The sequence below is a fragment of the Adelges cooleyi genome, unplaced genomic scaffold (genome assembly GCF_023614345.1).
Source record: "Adelges cooleyi isolate 19-005CV unplaced genomic scaffold, UGA_ACOO_1.1 ACOO_flye_CR_arks_rails_tigmint_CR_PRNA_30, whole genome shotgun sequence".
NCBI classification, from domain to species: Eukaryota; Metazoa; Arthropoda; class Insecta; order Hemiptera; family Adelgidae; genus Adelges; species Adelges cooleyi.
In genome coordinates, this window is record NW_026095971.1 from 6,039,633 (window position 1) to 6,066,183 (window position 26,551).

Consider the following 26,551-nt stretch of genomic DNA (forward strand, 5'->3'; position numbering starts at 1 on the left):
TATATGTATGTATGCGACCGTGTATACTGTATATGGCACTGGCCGTATAGCGGCGCACGCGAGATGCCGTTGAATAATTCAACGGCCCCGACAGAATGCATAACAGTATAGTAGTAACAGTTGTATAGGTATATATCCGGTGACTTGGGCAATCGCGCTGAATAAGATCACCCGGCCAACGTTTTCCCGGGGTCACGTAATCTATCAAAACGATTCGGGCCTATTTCTTCAAAGGTCCAAATTAACGAAAAAGAAACCACCTACCTTTTAGGTATCCGCTAACGGGTTTTCCTATTCCTTGGTGCGATTTTAGTAATCCACCCGTAACGTGCGAATTGTTCGTCTATTAAATCTTCGACCAAACGAATTTACACATCTTTGCCCGTTCGAGTTAAGCGCAAGACGCCACCGCCACTAAAAGACCTACTGACAATATCCATGAGAAATGTATTTCTATTCCCCCCCACCATAACTGTATTTTGATGCTAGGACAAAGGTGGCTAAGTTTAAACTTAATAACTGGGTGGTCTACTCGGAATTCAGTCGGGAAACTGGCCAACTTCTCTTATCAAAGAAAAGATTTTGCTCGAACGTCGCATAAATATATTAAATATGTTAAAACATTGAGTTATTCAAGTAATATGAGTATAAAATGCCTATATCCAAACTTTTACTTCAGCGTCACTATTTGTTAATTTAGCTCTCTTTTAAGAGCGGTCTGTTTTCTATGACGTTTTAGACCAAGGCCTGACAAAATGTCTGCTATTTAGGATGGTTCTATTGCAATTCTGTAAAAATATATAAGTTCTTTGGTTAGTTTACAAACTTAAGTCGGAAACGGATTTTTGATTACATTATGTAAAAAAATTGTTTTTTTATAATGAAATTTTTTTTAAATTTAAATTATTTAATTACAAGAAACTGATTTTTTCAAATAGAAATCGGTTTCCTTTATAACTTAGTAAAGTAGTCAAAGAAATCTTATCACAAAATTTAAGTATAAAATTAAATATCAATTATAAGTAAGCGTAATTTTGTCAGGGCTCTTAAAATTAAGAAGGTTTAAAATTAACCAAAATAGCTTTTACTCTTAGAAAAAATTGTATTAATTAAAAATTAAACCTTTAAGCTTAACAAATTAATCAGAAAATTAATTGACATTGAAATTTATTAAAACCACTTTTATCTTAAGTAATGCTTATATAAAACTCCTTAAAACAGCCCACTTACAATCCTCTTAACGTCATACATACATCACTATCAGTTATAATCATAAACAAAATTGCCAATGAAATACCTCTGTTGTTGATTGTTAATTATTTTTAAAAAATATATTAATATTCATAATTACAAAATTATTTAGTGAAAAAAATATTAATTAGATTTCGTTAAATAAAAAAAATTAAATTGCTATTATGTAGAGGTAAAAATGAAAACAAAGTTAAAATGATAACATGTTCTAACTTAAAATTGTTTTTTAATGTTGTATCCATGACTATCGGATTTTTCAGAAGACACATTAGATAAAAGTGCACTAAGGCCTAAGGGTGCAATTATCAATATTCCTTAAAATAGTTAATAATTGGTTTTTTTTTCAATTAAATATGATAATTACTATATTCACTATATTGATTTTATTATATAATAAATGTATTTTTAGTAATAAAGAACACATTTTTTGAGGCAAGGAAAGCAGTTGCAAATTAATAGATATCAAAATCATCACATATTATAACGTACAAAAGTAGTCAGTTCGGAAAAATAATTAATATCACATTTTCTAGTAAAAAAGTTATCCATGGCCGATTCATTCGTTTACATTACGTCATCAAGCAATATTTTGGCCAGATAATTCTCTAAAAGAAATATTTTAGATATTTTAACACAAACGATATTTTTACTTATCAAAGATGGCACCAGAATGTCACAAATAATAATGAAAAAACTTTTTTAATTCAGTAGTTTTTTCCAAATTTTATACGGTCTGTTAATACATGTAGAATATTAATAAAAAAGAAGTAATTTGAGATGCGAATAGAGAGTGAGGGTTCCTATCTCTTCTAACAGCGCTTGGACAAGGATTATTAGTACTTTTTAGTGCTTCTTTAGAATAATTCAAGTTTTACATAATTGATCTATAACTAAATGTCCCGTATAAAATAATACAGTTCAATTTTAGTCATGAAATTCATTTACATGTATTCAAACAAGTAATGCTAGCTCATATTAGTCATTTCTACTTGGTTTAAATTTTGGCAAATTATATTACTTGACACAATACGTAGTACATAATACTTCCATCGTTAGGAAGTTTACCAAATTTTAAGAAAAGATGATTAACTTTTAAAAAAATGATTTACTTAAAAAAAAGTGTATACAGTTTGCTGAATATAATGTTTATATTATTCATACAATTTGTGTAATACATTTAGTCAGTTTTATATAACTGATGATGTGAATGATATATCATAACAATTTTACACAATGGAGGCCCATCAGAAGCGTGTAGAATAAAACATTTTAATGAGACCGTCAATTTATTTAATTTTAACCCATTAAAGTAGATACGAAATGGTATTCTATGAAGATTTGAGTTGGCAGTTAATAACACGATATGAACCATTGAAGCTATTATCATTGAGTATACTCAATGCTATTATGTAACATAAGACAATGCTGTTTTAAGTGCAGTTAGTCAAAACACAATCACAGTTTTATAGTGATAATATATTTTTTTTATTATCTTCAACTTCTACGCATTAGCCGTGGTTCGAATCTCGGTCGCTGGTCGTTTCTCAAGCTGGACGGGCAACCATCTGGAAAGAGAAATGGCAGACCGGTGCGGAAGGCAACGGGAAACCTCCGCACCATACTCAATTCTCCAGGATGGCAGCTCTCCTGCAACGACAAGGCCTTAAAGAAGATCTTCTACTTAATTCGCAAAAATTGTTTACAAAACGATTAAAAAATACACTAGATCTATAGTATTAATGACTCTTAACCCGGTATCTTACTTGATTTTAACCTCTTTTAAATTATAGAAACAAATTTACTTTACTGGATATCATTTTTTTGGACATTTTTGATATCTACAAAACACAAGAATTCCAAACAAGTAAATTGCTAACATAACTAGATTAAGTTCGTACATAGCTTATCGAACCTTCAAGGTCCAACGGCACCTACAATACTCTTCCACCTTAACTAGATTAAGCATAAAACCAAAAAAGAAATTTTAAATTAAAAGTTATAAACTAAGATCTATAAATACTTTAAATCACACTACTAGTTTTAATAGTAAAAATATTATATTAGTAATGAGCATGAATAAAAATATCCTCGTAGTGTAAAATTAGTATTTTGTATTAAATTTAAGACGTTTATTACTTCCTTGTATATAAAAAAAATATGGTAATTATTTATTTAAAAAACGAATATATTTTAATAACATGAATGTTAATTTGTTACGTCTTTTAATACAAAGTTAGAACAAGAAATATGATAATATGCAAATAAAAATAGTAATTACAGTTGTAGAATGCTAATTTTTTTTTCTAATTAATAATGAAGACTTAACAATAAAGGTTATTAGACTACTTTTGCATAATACTAATTACAAATTGTATATTAGAGATAAGTATTTATAATATTTGGAGTTATTACAATTTTTGTATTAAGAAAAATTAACAGATTGCTCAGTTGTTGAGAGCCTGATATAATGAAGTTAGATTTTTAAGTGATATACAAGCGTAAAATTTGAGTAGCCGATCATGATGCGTTTGATTGAAGGTTTTCTCTATATGAGTTGCATGTTAGTTTAGGTTCCTTGGTGATAAGACATTGAGAGTATACAGAGTATTGAGTATATTTCTTTTGGTTAAAATATAAATGAACACTAATTTGTTAGTGATAATTTTGAATAATTTATACAAAATTCGAAAAAAATGTAATTTACATTTACAGCTAAGTTTCAAAACAAATTACACTTATTAACTATCTTATTTGTATATCTTTCTTGTCACAATCAAAAAAATGTAAAATAAAATATAAGACACTATAAATAAACAGCAGAGCGGAAAGGGATAATATTTCTCAACATCCAACTTTCGAATAATTAAAGATAATTGTTTATTTTCTGTATAATTGATATAGAAATTATATAATTCTTGCTATAAGATATAAATTAAGTTTCAATAGAATATTATCCTTCATACGCTCATAATATGAGCCTACCTTTCAGCTACAAAATGAGTACATCAGTGTACTTTTGAAATGTTATCCTATTTCCACTCAGCTGTTCAATAACAAATTGTAGATTCCTGATAACCATGTATTACTGCGTATACACATTGTATTAGAAGCCGGTAAGATTGGTTGGAAATAAGGGGTTAAAATAGGCAAAAACGTATGCCATCACGTGCAATGGTTATAATGCCGCCGCACAGATATTTTATAGGTTACCCGTATTACAATACTATACTAAATTTATTTTTTACATTATATTGTCATAACCTAATAACATATTCATAATCATTCTATATACAACCATATCACCTGATACTGAACTACCGGGAGATTTTGTTGACGTTAAGAGACAACAACAAAGATATTATATAATAATATATATTTGTTTACCATATCAATATATCATATCAACCAAAGTAAAAATTGATGTATATTTTGTTGATAATCCCAAAACTGTGTAATTTAAATGTACAAGAAATATTATCTTAACATTAATATATAACATACATAGACCTTAAATAAAAGACATTTTTTTAAATTTGAATATTTTCCGCCATTCTTTTGTTTGATATTTATACTTCATAAGAAATGAAATAAAAAGCAATCAACAACATTTTTTGACAGAAAACTATCTGATATATATATTGTGTATATGTGTGTACACATTTTATTTTTTTAACACAACCATTTTAAAAAGCAATTAATCATTTTAATTTTAATTCCGTTTCAATTATTAACGCTTCCGGAAACTCAAACAGTATCCAAAATTGCTATTTATATTATTAGTATACATTTATTGCAGTAAGTCGGTCGTCAGCCGTATTCTTATTAACAATACAAAAAAAACATAAAATACTGATGTTGGTACTTAAACTGACGATAAAAAATAAACGTTATAAAAAAGTGCTTGCGAACCATTTATATAATATTATGCGTGTGAAACGAGAAAGAGATTGTTCGAATTGGGCTATCTAAAATCCGGCGCACTCATAAATTACAGCCCATTAATAAAACGTGATGCATTTCGAATAAGATTGTCTAATTTAAGTTACTATACTCCCAGTTTTTGCATTTTCACGCGTTCAAACGAAAACTTTGGATTTCATAGTAAAGTATTTTCACAATGTACCAAAACATTTTCCACCGGGGAATTGGCGATGTTTGTAACAAATTTTCAGTTGTCGTTTATTTCATTCGCATATTACACGCACACATTAAATATAAATATTTTATGCTAGCATTGCCTCTTCAAGCGAATAAATCATAAAGTTCCATTAGAGAATATATATAGTTGTTCGTGTAATATCTTAACTACATGTTCAACCCTCGCAACGAACAGTTTTGTTTTGACGTTTTCCCATACTGATGCCGCACATGCATTCACAAGATTTATGAAACATTTATTTATCTCAGGCACGAACAATAATAGAAAATAAGTATTTATTAATTATCACAAGCGAAAATAATAAAAAATAGCCAATATAAAATATCTAAAAAAAATGGTCAAGTCGAAGCGACAAATTGATTATATGGATGTCGTTTGCACTATACATTGTTGGTCATGAAATCTTGACAGTTATGTACATAAATCTGCAATATCCTCACACTGAAAAATGAATATATACTCGTATATACAAATCTTTCTAGATGTAAACCGATGAAGAAATCGATTATTGGGAGTAAAAATAATTTAGGTGTAGAAATGAATCGGATAATACAGAATTACAACATATCAACGAACGGCGATAAATTATAGAAGTATATAAATATATCCTGGCTTATATAGTAGGCATTTTACTATATATATTTTACTTGAGATACATCTACAGGTCTTGGACACTGATAAAAATTAACACAGGGGAGATACTTATCACACAAAAACGCGGCGGCCATCTTCTTAAGGCTACACACTATAATGTAATAGCTATGTATACATTATTATTTTTAGTTGTTTATAGATATAACACATAATACTAAATAGGTTTCTACAAAATAGTCGTCACTTTTATGTTTACATCGAGAGTGACCCTTCTGCTTTTATCTATTCGGTGCATCTATTAAATAGGCTTAAGCGTAACAGTGTAGTACAAAATATGATGAAAAATATTTAGTCATCCGACCTCCTGTCCAATACTCTAGGTACTCCCTCCTGCAGCTTTTCTGTCGTAACCCAAACCTCGCTATAATTTCCATAAAAAAAAGTTATTGTGAAGGCTTTGTGTGATGAACCGCAATTGATTTTATGTGAACTCGAGTTGTGTAGGGGTAGTTTAAAAAAATCGGAAATTCCCATGTTATTACTATATACGTACTAGAATTCCGTCAGAAACATTAATAACGGCCAGTAGTTTTTTTATTCCATATTTTCTACACGCTCAATTGAATTTTGAAGATTTTTTAATCACAATACCTCCGTATTTCAACATAAAGCGACTAAAGAATAGTGTACGAATTTTTTTATGAAGTTATCCGATTCTATGGAACAACGGTAAAGTGATTAATTTATTTTATTTTTTCGCTTCTTCTTCTGTAATCACATGAGCTTATTGTAAAACTGTTTTTTACAGATTGTTCATTTACAAATAAAAAAATTATAATAATAAAGTGATTATTTTAACTGAACTACCCTAGTTGTCAACTTCTAGAAATTGTTATTCATTTGCTAATATCGAGTTTCTTCTTCAAACTGTATTCTTCGACCGTAATATTTTACAATTTTATTTATTTATACAAATAATATATAGCCCCCCCAGTGGACAAACATTAAATAATTATATACCAACACAGTTATAATTAAAAAAAGTATTATTTTGCTGTGTAAATTTGTTCGATCTAAAACATATTTTGTTATCTCGGAAATACACCAGGCGATACCTTAGTTTTTCTAGTACAATATATGATTTTAATACTCCAAAAAATGTCTCACTTTTAAACCAAAGAAAATATCGAAAGTGCAGGGCTACCAATATTACCGTATTTTTAAACAGTTGTTTAGTTAGTATTGAAAATATACATAATTCATCAATATTGTTACATTTTGCCATTAATTTTCTTTCCAAGATCTTTTTACCAAAAGAAAATGCCTTTAGAAAGTGATGCACGATTGTTACTTAAGTACTCAATTATTTTTTCTAAAAAAAACATACATACAATTTTACGCAAAAAATTAAAAAGGATCAATATTTTATCCATTATTACAACAATTAATAAGTATTACATCAGTGTATATTTAATTAATTAATTACAGAAGGCCTAAAAGAAAAATATTGGGCTAACTGACCCCAACCTTTGTACAACCGTCCACACATTGCTTAATCTAGTTTGAAATTAAGAATTGATTATTTTTATTAGTTGTTGTGATTAGTCGTCAAGTATGTGTTGCTACTATTTCCAACTAACCTAAACCACCTTAGAATTGATAAAATTAAAATGTTTTACCCGGTAGACTAATGACAAATTGTTATAGTACAGATAAGAGTTTGATGAGCTTAAATCTGCTATAAAAATATTTTTATTGAACAAGTGGATTTGAATATAATTAAACATACAGTTCACGACAAAATAATATGAAAAAGTTATCCAGAAGAAGAAAAAAACTACTTTCGCGGTAGTAGTTTAAATTATACATAATTATACACGATGACCTTTATTATAAATTATATGTATGCCTCCCATGTGAGGTAGCAGATTTTTTTTATTTTGGCGAGGGAGGCAGCTAATAATTTTTGATTTTAAAAGTTACAAGACATGGATGCCATAGAAACCCATAGGGATAATTAATAGTCGCTCAAAATTTGTCTCCCTAGTGCCGGGTGAAAACCCGTAATAAAACGTCACCCTTGCATCTAGAGGTGGCGGAAAAACAACGTTTCGGAATGCAAAACGTCCAAACGCGGTTTTGCGTCACACGTTATTCAATTGTTCCTCTTTTATACAATTGTGTTGTTCGAGTCACGACACCCGACAGCGGCGGTGCTGTTTGAAAACTAACTCGGTTCACTTGTATACATGACCTATTGCACGGTCGTTCTTCACGAGGCCTCGAGAACTTATACCCGTCTCGTCGATTACCGCTATTGGAAACGCTGTACACCTATTTGCACGTCCGCCGTCGATGCTGTTACCGCAATGGTGACGTTAACATTACCTCACGCGTACACGGCCACGGTGGGGATGGCATAAGCCGCCCGAGAAGTACACACATCAACGTCTTCTCCCGCGGGTTCTCCTGCTCCGGGAAACCGGCACCGGCATGGTCCAACGCCCGAGATGGCTCGACACCACGCTCACTCGTGTCGCGCACGTTCACCTGTTTGTAATACACGACGCGGCCAACGAAAATGACTCGCTCTCGTGTGCGTTTGAGCCGCCCGATTTTCACGCCGGCTTCTGTCGCGGTTCTACTCGTGTTCCACCTGACGGCTTCTTACATCGCCACCGGTAAGTCTGCTCAAAACCTATAAAAACCGTGCCAAAAACCACCCCGCACCGTGTACGAAAAATATTATATTAAAACATTGCCGCTGAGCAGCGAATCTGCATGGTAGTCTGTACAGCACAACGTGTCGACCCACTTGGCTGAAAACCTCTATAAAGTATGCACGACCCACTGGAACCGGTATATCATTTTTGCAATCGATTTTTTTCTTTTAGAAATAACTGACAATTTGTAAATATCAAAACGTGCGTTGTCAAAAGCTTCCTACCTGAAAGCATCAAAGTTTCTCATCTCGCTCGTTCACAATCACCAAATCATATCCATAGCTATTGTTTAAATCTAGTATACACCTATAAACTTTTTAAAAACTTTTATTGTTTTCTTTGAACTTTATTCGGGTTCTTTCCATTAATTTCGATATTATTTTTACGGATAATTACAATTTGCAATGGCGGTCGGCAGCCGAGATAAACTGGATGAGTTACGAAGTTTAGTTATAGGGTATATCAAACATAAATTATGAATTTAACCTAATCATGAAAGACAACAGCTGTGCAAAATTAGTGTAAAATGCACTTTGTACCAATAGCATTCTCGCTATCGCGGATACTCGCGTTATGTGACTCGCCTTTGACAAAAGCTCAGTTATCGAATAATTAACCTTTTGATACGCCATATTTACCCTAAGAACACGTGGGGCAAGGCACAAGGGCCCCGAATAAAAATATTTCCATCTTTACGTTTTTTTTTTTGGTTTTCTTAAAAGGGGCCCACAAATTCTAAGTGCTCAAGGGTCTCTGCATAGCCTAAGATGGCCCTGCCTATCATATGAATATCATATCATAATAAATCCGGGCGAGTGTAAAAGTTGAGTTACTACTTACACTGACTGGTTGTTAAATAAAAAATAAATTTAAGAAAACATAGTCGGTTTGGAAAAAGAATACTCGTCTCGAAATTATTTATTTATTTTTCTACTAGGGTTTTCGGAAACATGTGATTTTGAAAAATGAAAATTTTTTACGCGTTTTGACGGCAAGCGAAATTCACCCGACGGCGAGGCAGTCATTGAACGTGTTCCTCATTTTTTTTGTTCAGTATAGTGTCGCGCGCATTGTCTACAACGATAATCTAATCCTGTCCGTCATTATAACGCACACACGGGCTACCTCTAGGGTTATAGAAAACCACAAAGTAACAATGAGCCGCCTACCGATGAGACACGGATTTTGCAAGCATAAAGTCACGCGCGCCCGTTCAGATAGTAGATTCCGGGCGTTTGGTTTTTTTTTACCTACTGATGGTTTTCACCTCTTCGTCGAACAACACGTATAAAAAATATATACAGCGATTTTCCACTCATTCGTTCGGCCTTATTATTTTATATATAAATTTAATCAAAACCGACGAAAAGCCCCAAAAATACCGTTTTGATGCGCGATCCCGCCAAAACGAATTCGATAACGAATTACAGAAATCGTCGAATGTAATCCTAGAATCATCTGTCAAAGAGTTAGGTTCTCTAGCAAAAAAATTCTAGAAGTTGTGATAATTTTTGTTATTGGCTATCCGGAGTTCTTCTTGAGGCACCCTTTATTGCCGGGAAAAGTATAAATTATAATAACACGTTTTGAATGCCTGTTTATTTCCTTTTAGGGGAACGGAAAGCGTCAATTTTTTTACAAATAAAGACTAAAATGCGGAGTACTTTCTGAAGTGTCTACCGAACCGATTTCAATAATTTATTTTTGTTTTCAAAAAATATTTATAAGCATTTTTATTTTCACTTTTTTATAGTTTTTCTAATACAATCAACTACTTAATCGCTAAATCAAAAATCGATCTTTTAGCCCCCATAGAAAAAGTAGTAAGCTTCGCATAAAAAAAAAAACTTTAAATCTGTCCAATAGATACGCCAGAAAATTACTTCTACAAATGTCATATTTTATCAAACTTTCGTCATAACTTGAAGAAAAATAACTTTAAAAGTATTATAATTAGAAAATTATAATATATTATGTTCGCCTTGAAATTAGTAGACATATGAAAAATGGCTATTAGATATATTTATTTCAAATATTGCCTTTCCTTTGCCCCTTATTAATTAGCATTTTCCGTTCCCAAACAACGGCCGTCCAGGTAATTAATTAAAACGACAGTATTTGTCACGCCTTACCAAATAGCGATGCTTAAATCTGAACGTCTCGCTCGTCCAATCTGTTCGTTTCATCTTAGAACGATTAATAATTTATAAACTGTTTTGCGTGAGTCTCGATATTGTAGTAAAATATATTATATTTTATTATAATATGTATATATATATATATATCAAACGTCTAGCGGGTTAAAAAACAATTAGGTTTCGACACAAACGGTAGGCCTGTAACAACACAACCCTTGGGGGACACACATCTCGTTTGACGATTATTAACGATTCCATTGTTCCATCGATAGCGACTTATGTGTTACTTTTTTTTGTGTATTACCACCACTAGCGGAGTTGAGGTCAAAACGCCAGGACTACATTGCTCAAGTCAGACGGCTGCTGTTAACATAATAATACAATATTGAATATAATAATAATAGACAATAATGTATATTAACTTTTCCACATATTTTGCCACCTTTCACTCCGTCGGCGCCACTATACAACGACGTGTAACTATAATGGTTATGTTTTAATAATTATTATTGCGATCAAACCGTGTTTAATTCCAATCGTTATCTGTACAAGTTCATGACTTTTTCTTCATATATAAATCCCCTTAAAAGCATTAATCCCGTCGAGTTGGCGTTTTATACCTCGGCGGAAATTCGAGAAAAAAAATATAATTAAAATAAACGCGATAAGGTCCGGTGAATTACGTTTTAGGTCACTCGAGAGCGATTAAGGCGACCACCGGTGATGATTAACCGAGAGAGACAGAGAGATGCCGCAAAGACAATGCGGTCAACGCTGTAATGGTCGTTTGTATAGTGTCCAGTCCAACGGTCGTTTATAGGTGGTGACACGTCTTCGTGGACACCCGGAATTACGATTAATCGACTTACGGTAGATTCCAAAAATTTCGCTCAAATTTAAAAAATATAATTAATGATACAACTAGCGCATGACCCGCGGGCGCTGCAGTCATGGTTCGAGTGGCATTCCGTTTAAGAAACAGATGTATTAGGCGTGTGTGTGCAATCTAAGCACACTTAAGTGTGGTCAGAATATATATTTGTCGGTGTACACTTGGTTTAGTATCCGAGTGGAGCAACAACGTGAGAGAGCGTAGCAACAGTAACGGCTCAAACATATATGTATCGGAAATAATGATATTAAGACGATATTATACCTAGCACGGTGCAAACCCAATCTGGGAATAGAATAGTGACTACATTATTATTATGTATGTTTGTACCGAGTTATTATACTGTGACTAATTGCCGGTACAAACGCCGGCGAGAGACGATAATTAAAACGCAATACATTTATACCAGACTCGTGTCGACCGACAAAACTATGGATTAATTATGACACCAAAGGTTAGTGTACTTTATAACAGTCCAACGGTTCGTATTGGTGTGAGTGTGTATACAGAGAGAACACTGTAGGTGTTTGACTTTTGTCGCAATCATGAGGGTCGTTTGTGACGGGACACCAAAACTTTAACCACCCCGGATATCTGGCTTTGTACTTGTGAATATTATTACGGCGATTCCGCACGACCAAAATACACAGAACATGAAAACACGGCAATGGTGACCGGAAGCCTCGGACCACGACCACCAGCTGTTGGCCGTAGTTCCAAATTGCTTTTGGAAAACCACAGCTGCCGCTCCGCATATAAACGTTTGGACGCTTTTAACGAATATTTGTTATTGAAAGAAAACTCGATTTTTCGAAATACGATATCCTATATAAGACAAATATATTATTAATATATGTTTACCTTATTTCAATTTGAAATAACTTAAAGTAAGATATGTTTTTAGAAATGACAAAACATTTTTTTTAACTTTGTACAACATTAACCAATTACAATCATATTGTTAAGTTAAATGATTATTTAGTACTATGTTATACAACTAAATTGCATTACAATAATTACTGGGCTTGATAGGAAAACAAGTTTTATAAAAAATGTAAACTACAACATTATACACTAATGACAGAAAAAACGTATAATTGAACTTATATTTAAAGGACCAATAATGTTCAATTACAAAACTACAAACTAGGATATGATATACAAATGGTTTTATAAAAATTTGGTGTTGAGGCAGTAGCCGATAAATTTTTACAAAGCTAATTTGGTTTTTTACCACATGATATTAAACGCATATTAGTATCAAGAAGGCTATTCATTATTATAAATACTAACTCATAATAAATAAAAAATACACTTTAATGTGACTAATATTATAGTATTTTATTAATTGTATAAATTATATAGTTAATTACTTTAATAGTTATTTCGGAAACCAAAAGTTGTAGAAGATTTTATAATTTGTCCTTATTGTTTTTAATAACAAGAATGAAGAGAATTTTAAATAGACTTAATTTTAAGTAGAAACGGTTTACTAAAGGTGTTTATAAAAACATATAAATCACCCCTTATAAGCCTCACCTCACATGGTTGCACAAAGTTTTAATACTCTCGTTAAAACTGTAGTTAGTTGTGGCACATAATGATTTTGGTTTAGACGGGGACGATGGCGGTGAAAATTGTTGTATACCGAATATAGTTGTATAATATAATAGTTGTATACAGTTTCTTATAATATTACAAAAAAATATGAATGTTGTTTTTACAACCGTTTTTATAATGGTAAACCTTTTTTGGATTTTTTTTTAATTCATTATTTGTTCTCCAATGTATTAAATAATATAAGTTATGCATATTCTTTTCTATATTCTTATGTATATTCTCACTCCACTTTTAATAGTAATTTTTAACTTTTTGGAACAATTTTTTAAGCAAGATGCTAAATATAAGACTGAATGAAAAATTATATGCATTTAAAATTAAGGCTAAGATCAACACAATGTGGTAAAAAACAATAAAAAAAATATGTAGGGTATTATAACATGAAAATTAACTCGATAGTTTTATAGAGTAATATAAATTTTTTTTTACTTGTTAATAAATGTTTTAAGACTTTCTTTTTATGAAATCCCGTGAATAAAATAAGAAGGATTATTACAAAATATGTACTTTTATTTTTTCTGAACTTCTGTACATATAAATATATATATATAATATAATACATATTATATAGTATAATAATTAATGTATATAATACATATATATATATATATATATATATATAATATATATACATATATAATATAGTACATATAATATATAATGAATATGTTTTTCATATACCCGAAACTGTTAATTTATTCACACAGTTTCTACCTCTTCTGAGGAAAATGCTTAATATTTTTTGTTGGGTTTCTCTTTATATCGGTAGTACTTTATATAAACAATATTCACATAAATTTGGAACTAATTATACAACTTTTTAAAAAATGTTAATTATTAGGTTTTTTTTTCGATTTTTAGGGAAAGAAGTGAACTTTTTAAGTTTTAGGCCTATTAAATATCTTTCAAGTACGGTTTCTTCTCTATAGATTTAGCATTTTAGAAAAATTGTGGGCCAAGACACAAAAATAGAAAAATTAAAAAGCAGAAAACACATAATTTTAAAACAATAGCTTCTGAGCTCCACATCAAAGCTAAAATAAATAATCACTAATCAAAAAAACGTTTTTACTAAATTTGTAAATTGTACTGATTAAAATTGTACCAGTTTCAATCATTAAGTTTTAATTTTAAACATCCTTTGAGATTAATAATTTGAGCATTAAAAATTGCATACACAAATCCTATTTTAAACGATGAATGATAATGTATTCCTTACGCTCAGTTTATAATAATTAATAAATACAAAATAAAAGTTAACTAACTTCATATTAAGTCACAATGTTTCTATAACTATGCAGTACGCACAACCTATTACCTAGGTACGATAAAGTAGGTGAGAGTAAAAAAGACTAGTGTACCTTATTATAAAGTTGATTAACCGGAGCTAATGTACTAATTTTCAATACGCATGATTGCAATTATTACATTTTTTTAAATTCATATTTCTTATATAACTTACAAGTGAATGCGTTCACGTAAAATGAGTGTATATGTATATAAACATGATATTTATAAACTCAATATAGTAAAATGATAATATCAATAACAGTTTACCGAGCCGAGAGTTTACAGTAAATTAAGGTGACTTTTTACATAAGAATGCTGAATAACTTAGTTTCGTTACTACCTCCGCAGCGTTAAAAAGGGCGGCAACTCGAAAATAATAAGTTGTATATCACGTTTATAGTAGAAAAAGCCTTTTAAAATATGCAAAATACAAACCTTAAAGTAATAATTTACAAGTATACACTTAATGCGATTTATGGTATAGTACAAACAGTATAACAGCCAAAACATTTACTTATACAGTTATACCTTTATATACGTTTTCAGATTTCGATACACGCGAATAATAAAGATCCAGAGTTTTCATGTTATCAGCTAATCTAAATGAGGCTAATCTCATAGTATATAGTTCGCTTTTCTTTGGCCTTGCGAAACATGGTCAATAGCACTTATAAATGATAATTTTTTGTTTTTATTTTTAATCCTTAAAAAATACTGGTACGATAACTTTCGTAAAAACCAGAAATCGGTTGCCGGTCAACAGTGGCGTTTTAAAACTGCATGTGTACGTAATGACAATATGTTCATACAAATGTACACATGTACATTTAATTTCGACACACCGGTATTCGAACTCGAGCGCATATTGTGCTGGAATGAATAAAAAAACAGTTGACTCGTAAACAAGAATACAAGTCACTCCAAGGAGAGCTGTACAGCAATAAACATACTTTTAGCTTAGATTCGGAGCTGTTAAGCCCGTGCACCTTAGAGTACATGAGAGCAAAATGAGTGAAGGGCGAGAGCTAATATTATTAACCGCAAAGTGGTTAGGGGTAGACTATAGTATTTATGAGTACCTAATGGATGCATGATAATGACATGTTAGATTTCGTGTTTTATATAATTATAATATATATATATATATAACTTTTACGCTAAAAATGTTGATTATCACAATTCATAACTGATGTGTTCGTAACGCCGTAAACAAAACGCTAGTTGTTTTCATATTTGCATACATTTTTAATTATCACGTGTGTTACACAGCACAAAATATATAAATAATGCAGAGGAAAAGGTATACGCGAGTATGGTCGTGCTAAAGCGAATGGTGTTTAAATCTATTTATGATAAATTAACATTTTTTTTAATTACTTTTTATTTTATGCGATAGCGAATAGTTGAAAAAATGGTCATAAGGTGATTGGGGACCGGATTACATAAAAAGTACATTTTTTGTTTTCATTTTACCATCGAATTTTACATTGTATCTATACAATATATATATATATATATATAATAAACGACAATGGATATAATAAAAGACAATATTTTCATGTTATTAATGAACTTAGAATGGATTTCAATCGCAAGAATTTAAGTCTTTCATTTCTTTAAGTTGTACCCAATGTATAGGAATCTATTGTAAGTATACATATAGAACTATATAGAACTAAATTTCCCAAAAACATGCCTTAACAGTATCACACTATTGTGATCTATACCATTTAATGTATTTATATTTTAAGACTTGTGTAAAATACATTAAAAAGTGGTTTGGGGGAGTGTATCAGATAAGGTTATATTTAAAACCTACTCGTTTTTCAGTGGTTACAGTTGAATCGAAAATTGAAAATAAATATTATATAAAATCAAAATATATCTTTAGGTACATGGCAAATAATTGCACTATCGTGTGAATTGATATATGAGACGTGTTTGTTAAAAATAAGCCGTTAAACTTTTTGTCCTTTCTACTATTGTTATTATAGTATGCTGTAGAGCGATTCGTTGAAACATATTAAATCTCCTACGTCGTTTTCTAAAAGCGCCGAAAACTGATTTTTGAACGGCGAGAGTACGCTATGATGCGGCCGGTCTTATCCGGGCAAAACGTTGAACGGTGGTAGCGGATGTGGTCGATGATTTATCAGTCGAAGGCTGGCCTGCAGTTATTAATTACTACCGGGCACCGGCAAGAACCGCTTTTGACCGCAACACGACCGGTCTTCTGCCGAAACCAAAATAAATTAGTCGAACCCCCCTGAGCGTAGCTAGTAGTGGTCGCACCAGCGGATGTACAAATTTAACGTGCAGTTTACGATGCTAAAGACGGTTGTATCAGAAGAGAATTACAAACACAGCTGAAATGTAGAGGGAGAGACAAAAGCGCAAAGGGTGCTATGCTAAATCGGTCGATCGGCATAGGTGGGCTTATGTATATAATAATGATGCATGGTCGTCAACAGATACCGTACTGTGAGACCCTTTGGGTGTACATAAATATATAGTTTAAAAATATGCCAAAAACAAACGCTGTTGTCTCTCTTGTAAATTATTCGAAAAAGTTAGCCGCGCTAATAGCCTACACAATATTATGTTAAGTACTTTGTATACAAACAGGACTGTTCGAGAACCCTGGAAAAGCCGGAGTGAAAATTCAGAGAATTATCGTTTATGCAGTTTTGTATATTCACTTTAGTTTAGTTACAGTGGAAAATGTTCCGTGGAAATCTAGTATCTATTGAACACAATAAAAAATGTAATTCTCCACGGTTGACCGTTGACTATTGATATGATGAATAAAAAATTAATTTCATTGGAACTTATTACGATAATAATTTGTAGGTGTAACTAAAATAATCAGCTCAACGAAATTTTTAGAAATAGATAAATTATAATAATTTGACACTTACTTGAGTAGTTGATTTGACATAATTTCATTATTTCTCATTTAAATTGTACATTTTATAAAATTAAATATAACATAAGCACAAATAATTACTGTTAGTGGTAAATAGAAGTGACATTATTGCTTTTCTTATATAATATGTTTTCTATATTTGATTTGGAATACATTTCAGAACTGTATATGGCAAATAAATTATATTATTACTGCTCGATTAAGTTAACATGGAAATAGTCTAATTAAATCTACGTTTGTTGTAAAAATACCACCAAACATGTACAACTTTCTTTTTTTACATCTTATTGAAAATTATAATTAACTTGATAATATGGTGTTCTAATTTCCGGGTTTTCTCTACTTGATGAGGTTTGAACGGTTAATTGTAATAACGTAGTTGGCACGCTACTGTGCAAGAACTTGTAAGTAAAACATGCGATATCCAAATAAGAATTTTTGTTTTTAATAGTTTAGATTTGTAATAACTAATAAACCTAACGAGACGAGGTAAACATGACACGACTATCTAAGAGACTTATATAATTATCATGAATTATTAAAATTACTGTTTCTTTGTATGATTCGGTAAAGTGTGACGGCAAACTTTCCTTGGATATTGAACATTAGTCAAAACTCGTGCTTATATGTACCTTTCTGAAACTCATTATTTGTATATTGTGAATTGTAAACGGATCGATGATATTCAAAACACTTAGGACTGTGTAATTAAATTAAGTTTGAAAACTAATAATGAGGTACAAAACTGAAAACTTAATCGTATCCAAAGCATTCAATATTCACCGCCAATCCATTTATTTATTTGATATATTGTGTGTTTTTAACTTCACGCGTTCTGATTTATTTCACCAATTAAATAAATTATAATGTAATGGTTATTTCATACACACAATTTTTCTTGACAAAATAATAAGAAAATTAAGAAAAATTATTAGGAGGTTTTTACTTATTTCAAAAGAGGGACACCTTTTTTGTCTTTTGAGCATCGATAATAGTGTTCCATAGATCGACTTTGTTATAAATAAATCAAATGTAAGAACATATCGAAAAGGTTTTTATGAAACAAAATGAAATACCAACATGATAACTGATACTTTCAGTTCCACATCTAAGCTAAAAGTAAATAGGATCACTGCCGCCGATGCCTATGTTAAGGCCAGCCCACTACTTTTACGAAATATCAATAACTGCAGTTTACAATAATTATTACCATTACAAATTTAAAAGTAATTTAACTATTAAATGGCGGCCGCTACATAACATCATAATATATTTACCGCTATATTCAAAATAGTTGACCGGCAAATGTTAGGTATTTAGATTTCCAATCACAAATGAGCACTTTGCATCACTCATTATGGGTCGTTAAAATTTAACAAGTTAAAAAAGCAAGTACAGCGGGGTCGGGAGCCGGGGCATAGTGGGAACGGGGAGGTCTCAGGTCTACAGGAATTATTATAACTGGAAGTGATAAAATCACTTTTAAATTAACGCTTCAATGCTAATCTGAAAAGTGTGTAATTTTTTGGGTATTTTTCTCGATTTTGAAGAGGGAGGGGTTAATTTTTTTTTCATTTTTGACCCAATTAAGTACCTTACAGTTACAATTTCTGATCTATAGTGTTGCTACACGAAGAAATCGATTCAGCGACTTAGACAATATCGTGGGTACAGACACAAAAAAATGTTTTAAAAAAATAAAAAACACATCAGTGGACACTGTACATACAATACCTTCTCACCTCCGCATCGAAGCTACAATTATTGTTTACTACGAACAAATAATTCAACTCTCTGAGTTGTATTGATTAAATTCGTTGGAATAATGTAACTTACTGCCTACACGGCCTATAATTTACGATTTTGCTTTTTCACTACTCATTTTCCAACATAATAATTCAATACAACGTTATCAAGGGGCTGTGGGTGTTAGCATTTTAAATGGATTAACATTTATACTTTTTTTTTTAGCTTTTGACGTATTGCATTAATAATTATTATAGTCCATAAAAAAGTCCCGATTTTATGAATTGTGCCGGGTTAACATTAAGCACGGTATCATCAAATTCCATACATGTTCCGTTTTTTTTTCACGGTTATAATATTTTTTTTTAATCGTTAGGATTATGGTTTTATCCGCACACAGACCTTCTATCATTTATTTAATTTGTTTATGTATTTTATTTCATAAGGATTTCCAGATGGCAATAAAAAAACATACATTATATAATATGTATTATAAACGCATTATTCGTAGTCCTGAATTCCCCAAAATATTAGCATACAAAGTATTATTTATAATATACAACATGGATAATAAAATAATATGATAATGTATAATTAACTTTAACGACGTGACTTATTGTATTCAGTACATTCACATTAATCAAAACAAAACCTTTATACAAAATTAAATATTTTCGATATAAACCACATTTTTAAAATTAGTACTATACGATAAGTTGTATTGCTTTACTGTTAAAAATGCTTTTTTAAATGTAAAGTAAGTACACCCCGTTTCTGCATGATATCATCTGCGAATGTAGGAAACTATCTAATTTTCTTTACAGTTTAAAACCTACGTCATCTTTTGAAAAATATGTATTTATGTATTCTCTGGTTCTCGTAAAGGTATTTCATTGTTTCAAAAATTTACATCAAAGCAAATTATTTAAGGAGCTTATAGAATTGCGTTTGTTATGGAACACAACCCTTCTTGCAATTTAAAATCAACCCGATTGTCAAAACTATTCCAACCGCGTAGAAGCAGACGCAAAAGATTGAATAGATATTCTATTGACTAAAACCGCGCTGGCACAAACAATTCTATTGGATATTGAACAATGAGAACATAAGTTGTATGACAAGTGCGAAATGGAAGTGTTTAACATACCTAAAGGAATTCTATCATGGAATCTCCTCGCTAACACGAAACAATGGACTAGCGTTGGTACGTTTATTGATTGCAATGATAATGGAGAAAATTCGTTCCGGTCGACGTTTCTGGGACTGATTGAATTTTTTATTATTTGTCATTGCTAAACGACAAAGTTATTAAGGAATCTATTAAAGACGCAATTAAAATAACAATAATTGTCTGTAATTTATTGAAAAATAAAATCATATCTCAAACATAAGTTGATTTGTTTTACATTTTACACAGAAACTAATCATCGTTCTCTGTTCTGCGGTGAACATATTCTTGGAAAACATTATAGTTGACCTGCTAAGAATAAAAATAAAACGAAAATGATGTAGTTTGCTGATAGTATTATACATAGTATTATTATATTACTTATCAATAGGTATTTATACGTTTTAATTTCTATGAATGTAAATTAGACACATTGACAAAATATTGGGCGTTTGGTTGTCTTATTATTTTATTTTAAATAGTTGTATACATTTAATATTCGTGCATAATAATATATTTTAGTTTTAACACAAATTTTAATATTTTAGTCGAAATTTGTCTTATAAAATATAAAAGCACAATTACTTGCATGTGGTATTTAAATTACAAAAATATTATCGTTCCTTTTGCGAATTCACACCGAGTATCACTGACTAACTGATAAATAATTCGGTTAAATAAATAAAATAACAAGCTTATTCGCAAGGTCTCACATTTAGATTTGAGGCTTCTGGTTGTTGAATTGATTATTTCATTCTATATAATATATATTTAATGCACGCGTTAATTTTATGGCAAGGCAATTCATTAAATAATCAATAACGTCCATTTTACAAATCGAAAGACAAGGAACCCAGTTGTGTTGAAAGTACACTCGTTGCATACATATCTATATATCTGCACATTCTTTTTTACTACCTTCTACTGGCTTCGCTGGTTGTTCCTATCAATAAAAAGTCGATAAAACTACTTATCGTTAGGTAGACACTGTAAATACACACTTCGTAATTGCATTCTGTAAGACGGGTACAAAAAAAACAGTAAGTCCTTTATAATTATTATTATTTTCATTATAAAAAAACAATAATTGACTGTTAAGTAATTACCTACCTACTACAGTTTAATAAAAACAAACTAGCAAATTACTTGATAATTAAATAACAACCCATTTTGAAATAGTAATTTTATAAAGTAGGAACAGACTTTTACTATTACATTGCGCAGACGATAAAACGAGCATTGTGCCTAAACACCGTTGGTCTGCTGCATTTACTGTAAAGTAGTGCTTAAGGTACATTGTTATTATTTTATTGTGCTTTCGTTTATACAAGTAATTAGAATAAAAATCACAATAGTAGAGTAGATTAAACTTGACCATTTGGTCAAAACTGCTGTGTTATTGTAAGATTTCTGAGTTCGGGCATTGTCCAAGTTGGGATGGATATTCCATTATTAACCTAAGCGGAGACAGCATCGTGCTGTACATATAAGAGAAGTGCTCGCATATGGTTGGCTGGTCATCGTTAACGAGCACGGCGCAGAGCACTCCTTTAGCCGTGACTTTCTATACTTGAAACACGAAATGTGGCCAACTATATCCTGAAAGTACGAGGAAATGCATCAAATCAAACTTCTATTATTATGGTAATGCGTGGCGTGATTTATTCTATCGCTGATTATCATCATGACACGTCGATAAATATCTTACAATGACCAATAACACAAAACATTTTAAATAAAATTACATTAAATAGTCGAAGTAGGTACACCATAAAATCAATTTTTTTTTCATGAAAAACTGATTTATAACTTTTTATTTAACAATATTGCAACGCGCGATATCCTAATAATAGGCAGCACCTGAAAATTGTTTCAATCTGCAATGTTATTGGATAATTTTTAGACGAAAATGGAGATATATTGAGTATAAACCATCAAGTGATATTCTGAAATCTAAAATATGCCAAGATAAACAAATATTTTAACCACGGTTGGAATTGGCAGCCATCGGTTTAGTGTTCGGGAACATCCTAAATATATCCCTGACGTCTTGACAAAAGTTAAATGTTCAAATTTTGCTGGTCTATTGGACACCTGAATCACACATCAAACAAAGTAAACGTCCCAAAAACTACTCTTACGTTCGAGACTGCGATTTTTGTATTTTTAATGGCATCCATGTATAATAGATGGCGAAGGGACAGCGAGCACTAGGCTATGCACTCCAAACGAAAAGTATATGACGGAATTTCTAGTGAACGGTAAAAGTTTTCTTTTGCCACCTAAGTGAGCGAAGAAAGCGACGTGTCAATCGGGCACTTTCCGGGTCAACAGATTTTCTCAATCCATTGGGGTTGACGTGATTAAAATTACGTTAAACTACAAAAGCGTTTCCGTTCGAGGTGACACGTAAAAGCTCGTGTGTATTTTCGATATTGAATGCCTCGCAGCAAACCTTTGCGCGCGTTACCGTTTATCCCTGCGTCTCTCCCTGCGACCTGTATACATTATTAAAGATACAGTGATAATAATATGAAGGTGAAGAACGTGCGACTCCCCCGTCCATCTTTCCGCACGGTCCACACGAGCTACCGACGCCGCAATGAAAACCCGTAGAAAACGTACAATTAAAATCATTTTCTTCCGCTCTGATTGATCAAAAGCCTTAATTTTATCATGCGGCGTGTTCATATACCGTGTAAAGTGAACCGCATACTAACAAACGCGTATCTGTAGCCAAACAGCTGCATAATATGTACAACGTTTATGGACACGATGTACTACTGTTCGACTTTGTAAGCGACCAACGACGACGTCGCGTCGAATGTGTGTATCAATGTATGTAGTATGTGTTACAGTTTATTAAAAAAAAAACCACCGCCAAGGTCCACCCGCACACGATGTTCTAATAAAAATTAAATGTCGAAACACGCTTCGACCCTTTCATTAAAAAACTGGTTTAAAACAACACAGTAAATTATTATAAAGAAAAAATCCAGTAAATCTCCCGACGCGTTGTCGGAAAACTTTGGACGTTTCCCAAAAAAAAAAAAATAATAATAAAATAACGCGACTGGCCTATAAATCATTTAACGTGGCGTTAGGCGTGCGATTTTTTTTTTCGCTACCGACTGTGTCTATACTGGAAAAGGCAACGCGTTGAACGGAAACTTTCGTTTTTATGACCGGAAAAAAATACCATGATTTGTTAACTCCGTTTACAACGGCCGTCCGTGCGAATGAGTGTGTACGTTGTGTGTATTATAATATGTGTTTTATTACCGATTCTTCGATGTTATTGGCTTTCGAAAAAAACGCATTATCAAGTGTTCGTGAACTGGATTATTGTTTACAAGTAACACGAAAATCAGACATTTAACATTAGCTGTGCAAAACGCACACAGCCGCTTAAATGGAAAAGTCCCATTACAGTAACGCTTTTCAGACGCAACGTTATGATATTAGTATTATGTTGTATTAAATATATATTAACGGTTATAGATACTTGATAATAATACGTTATCCACCTTTCTAAAAATTAAAAAAATAATAATAACAATAATGAAAAAAAATCCTCGCGCTTTCACTTTAATTGTGAACATTATGCAATTATCATTCAGACCTTGAACTGTTATCTGCTAGATTTAAAGCTCTGTCATTAACAAGACGTGTTCGATATTATGTATTGAACAAATACACACACATAAGTAATGTGCGCCTATATAGTAGATTGAGTCAAACGGACAACTAGTTTACAACATCGGCGAGCGCGTAGAGCACAATGCGTCAAAGGAAATAATAGATATATATTTTATTATACATGGGTCAAGTCATACTCGAATTACTTACTTGATCCGACAACATACATTATAGTGTCCCGCCCGAGTTTTAGTTCTGTCGACACACTTCGGGCACGATGTGCTTGGCAATGCGAGCCAACCGAATATACTGAAATACTATAATGTATTTGCACAGCGTACGCGAAACGCTTATGTTCAGTGCACTTCAAATTCAACTTAGGTACACATTAATTTGCGGCAATAATTATTTATTTTAAAGGTCCATCAATGACAAGCAATAGTACCAGCATAATTGTAGGTAGCCCGTTAAAAAAAACGCATTGAAACTAAACAGTAAACGCTCTACTCGCTTGGGCGCCGCCGTCAAAAATAAAAAAATAGAAAACGTCGGCACCGCGTTATCGGTAAGACGCTCCCAATACCGCGTTCTAATAACTTTTAAACGTGTGTGCCTTCATGTATATATATATATAATGTAGTATTGTATGGTATAGTTATTAATATTATATATATATATATAAAGACACTTTTATATAGCTCCTCCGACAGAATCATACCCGGCGTGAGAACGTAGGCGTTTTGAAAGCCTCCCGTACTAATGATACCTAATAATATATTCACGAAACACACACCGCCACCGATACACCTATATTACACGTATAAATTAAACGATAATTTCCGGTAGACAGAATTTTAAATTTAACGCTGTCGTATTACTCTAATAGGCAGGTACACGCGTATCTCGCGAATGCATTTATAATATTATGTTTCAATAACAACGTGAAATCCGAGGTATTATACCACGTCTATTTAATATATAAAAATAGTTACCTATATACGTTTTAAGCAATAATCGTGAGCGTGTTTAAATTTCAAATCGGTTTGCACTATTCCATATTATAATATAGATATGAATATATTTTATCAAATGGCCCGTGCAAAAGACAGCACACGTTTACGTTATATGCGTCCAGCATATATTTTTTTAGCCTTATATTTCTCTTTCATTCTACATCAGTTTTCATTACCAATTTTACTACCCTATGGCCTATTCTCGATATCTTACCTCATAACATGTCTAAGCCATCTCAAATACCTTAAACATAATCAATAATATATCTTTATTATCATTTTATACACGTATAGAATAGGTTGAGAATTCGTTGAGTATATTTTTGATTTTTTAAATAAAAATAAAGTAGTAAACATACATCTGAATTGAAAAAAATATACGAAATTCATAAAATGTAAAATAAAAAAATAAGGTTAAGATTTTTAGTGTCCATAAACATTTTAGTTACATACTTTTTTGCGTACTTCATGCATGAAACTTGCAATCATCTCGTTTTACCGCATAGTACCACCGTCTAATAATAATGTTCAAACTATAGGGCAACGACGGTAGCGCATTACCTGTCGTGTTTATTTATTTTATTTTTTATTTTAATTTATGTCTGTTATACCGGTAAAATATTATAAATAATAGGTACAGTATAATTCTACTCGCTAAAACCAGATGAGTCATGTCGGTGAAAGACTTTCACTTAATGCGTTATTTTAATTTTCTGGTTTCAGCTCAATCCGGAACATCCGAATACTATGGTAAGTATTTGGGCCCTTTGAAGTCTTACCTCCACAAGTTGGGCGGAGACGTGTACGCCGTAGACGCCAGGACATTGCACGTCAGGAATTTCATGTACGACGGCAAAGGACCGGGTAAGCATGATGCCGTTTAACGTTTTAGACAAATATTAACTTTACAAACTGTCCAAGCACGATTATGATGTCTTGAAAAAATTATTCAAACGGAAATAATATCACACGTGAAAAATACATGGCAAAAACCTGCACCCGGCCCGATTTGTGTGACTCGTTCTTAGCATTTCTCCAACAAACCAATCAGTATAAAATTCGCTTTTTGTGTAATCCTCGTCATACTATGTAATAAAGCGACAGATAAAAATATATTTTCTTTACTTTTTAGTCAGGCCAAACGTAGGCGGGGAAGTTGTAATTTTTTTTTTTTTGGGGGGGGGAGGGCAATTAATTTTGGCTAGATAGAAACAGCAGATTAATATTTTACTGGGCATTAACATTCAACGACTCGTTTTAGTCATCACAAAAGTGTTTGCAATGGTTTTAATAGATATTTTTTTATATAACGTTCGCCTATAAACTCGATACCACTGTCTTTCTGAGCTGAGTACATTTTCCCCCAAGTAGCTTATTCAGGAACAGGATTAT

The 26,551-nt window shown here is 31.7% G+C and overlaps 2 protein-coding genes across 2 annotated transcripts in view; one reads left to right on the forward strand and one right to left on the reverse strand.

Annotated features, from left to right (window-relative positions):
• Nucleotides 1–376, reverse strand: part of LOC126838805 (complexin) — a 146,234-nt gene extending 145,858 nt beyond the window's left edge. Inside the window, exon 1 of the mRNA XM_050573519.1 lies at nt 265–376. The gene's annotated coding sequence lies outside the window, so the exon portion shown is untranslated. The remainder of the gene's footprint in view (nt 1–264) is intronic.
• An 8,133-nt stretch (nt 377–8,509) lies between these two features.
• The window catches only part of LOC126838795 (protein Skeletor, isoforms B/C-like), a 36,541-nt gene continuing 18,499 nt past the window's right edge, over nt 8,510–26,551 (forward strand). Inside the window, exons 1-2 of the mRNA XM_050573504.1 lie at nt 8,510–8,685; nt 25,883–26,023. Of these exons, the coding sequence (XP_050429461.1) occupies nt 8,586–8,685; nt 25,883–26,023 (241 nt within the window). The 5' untranslated portion in view covers nt 8,510–8,585. The remainder of the gene's footprint in view (nt 8,686–25,882; nt 26,024–26,551) is intronic.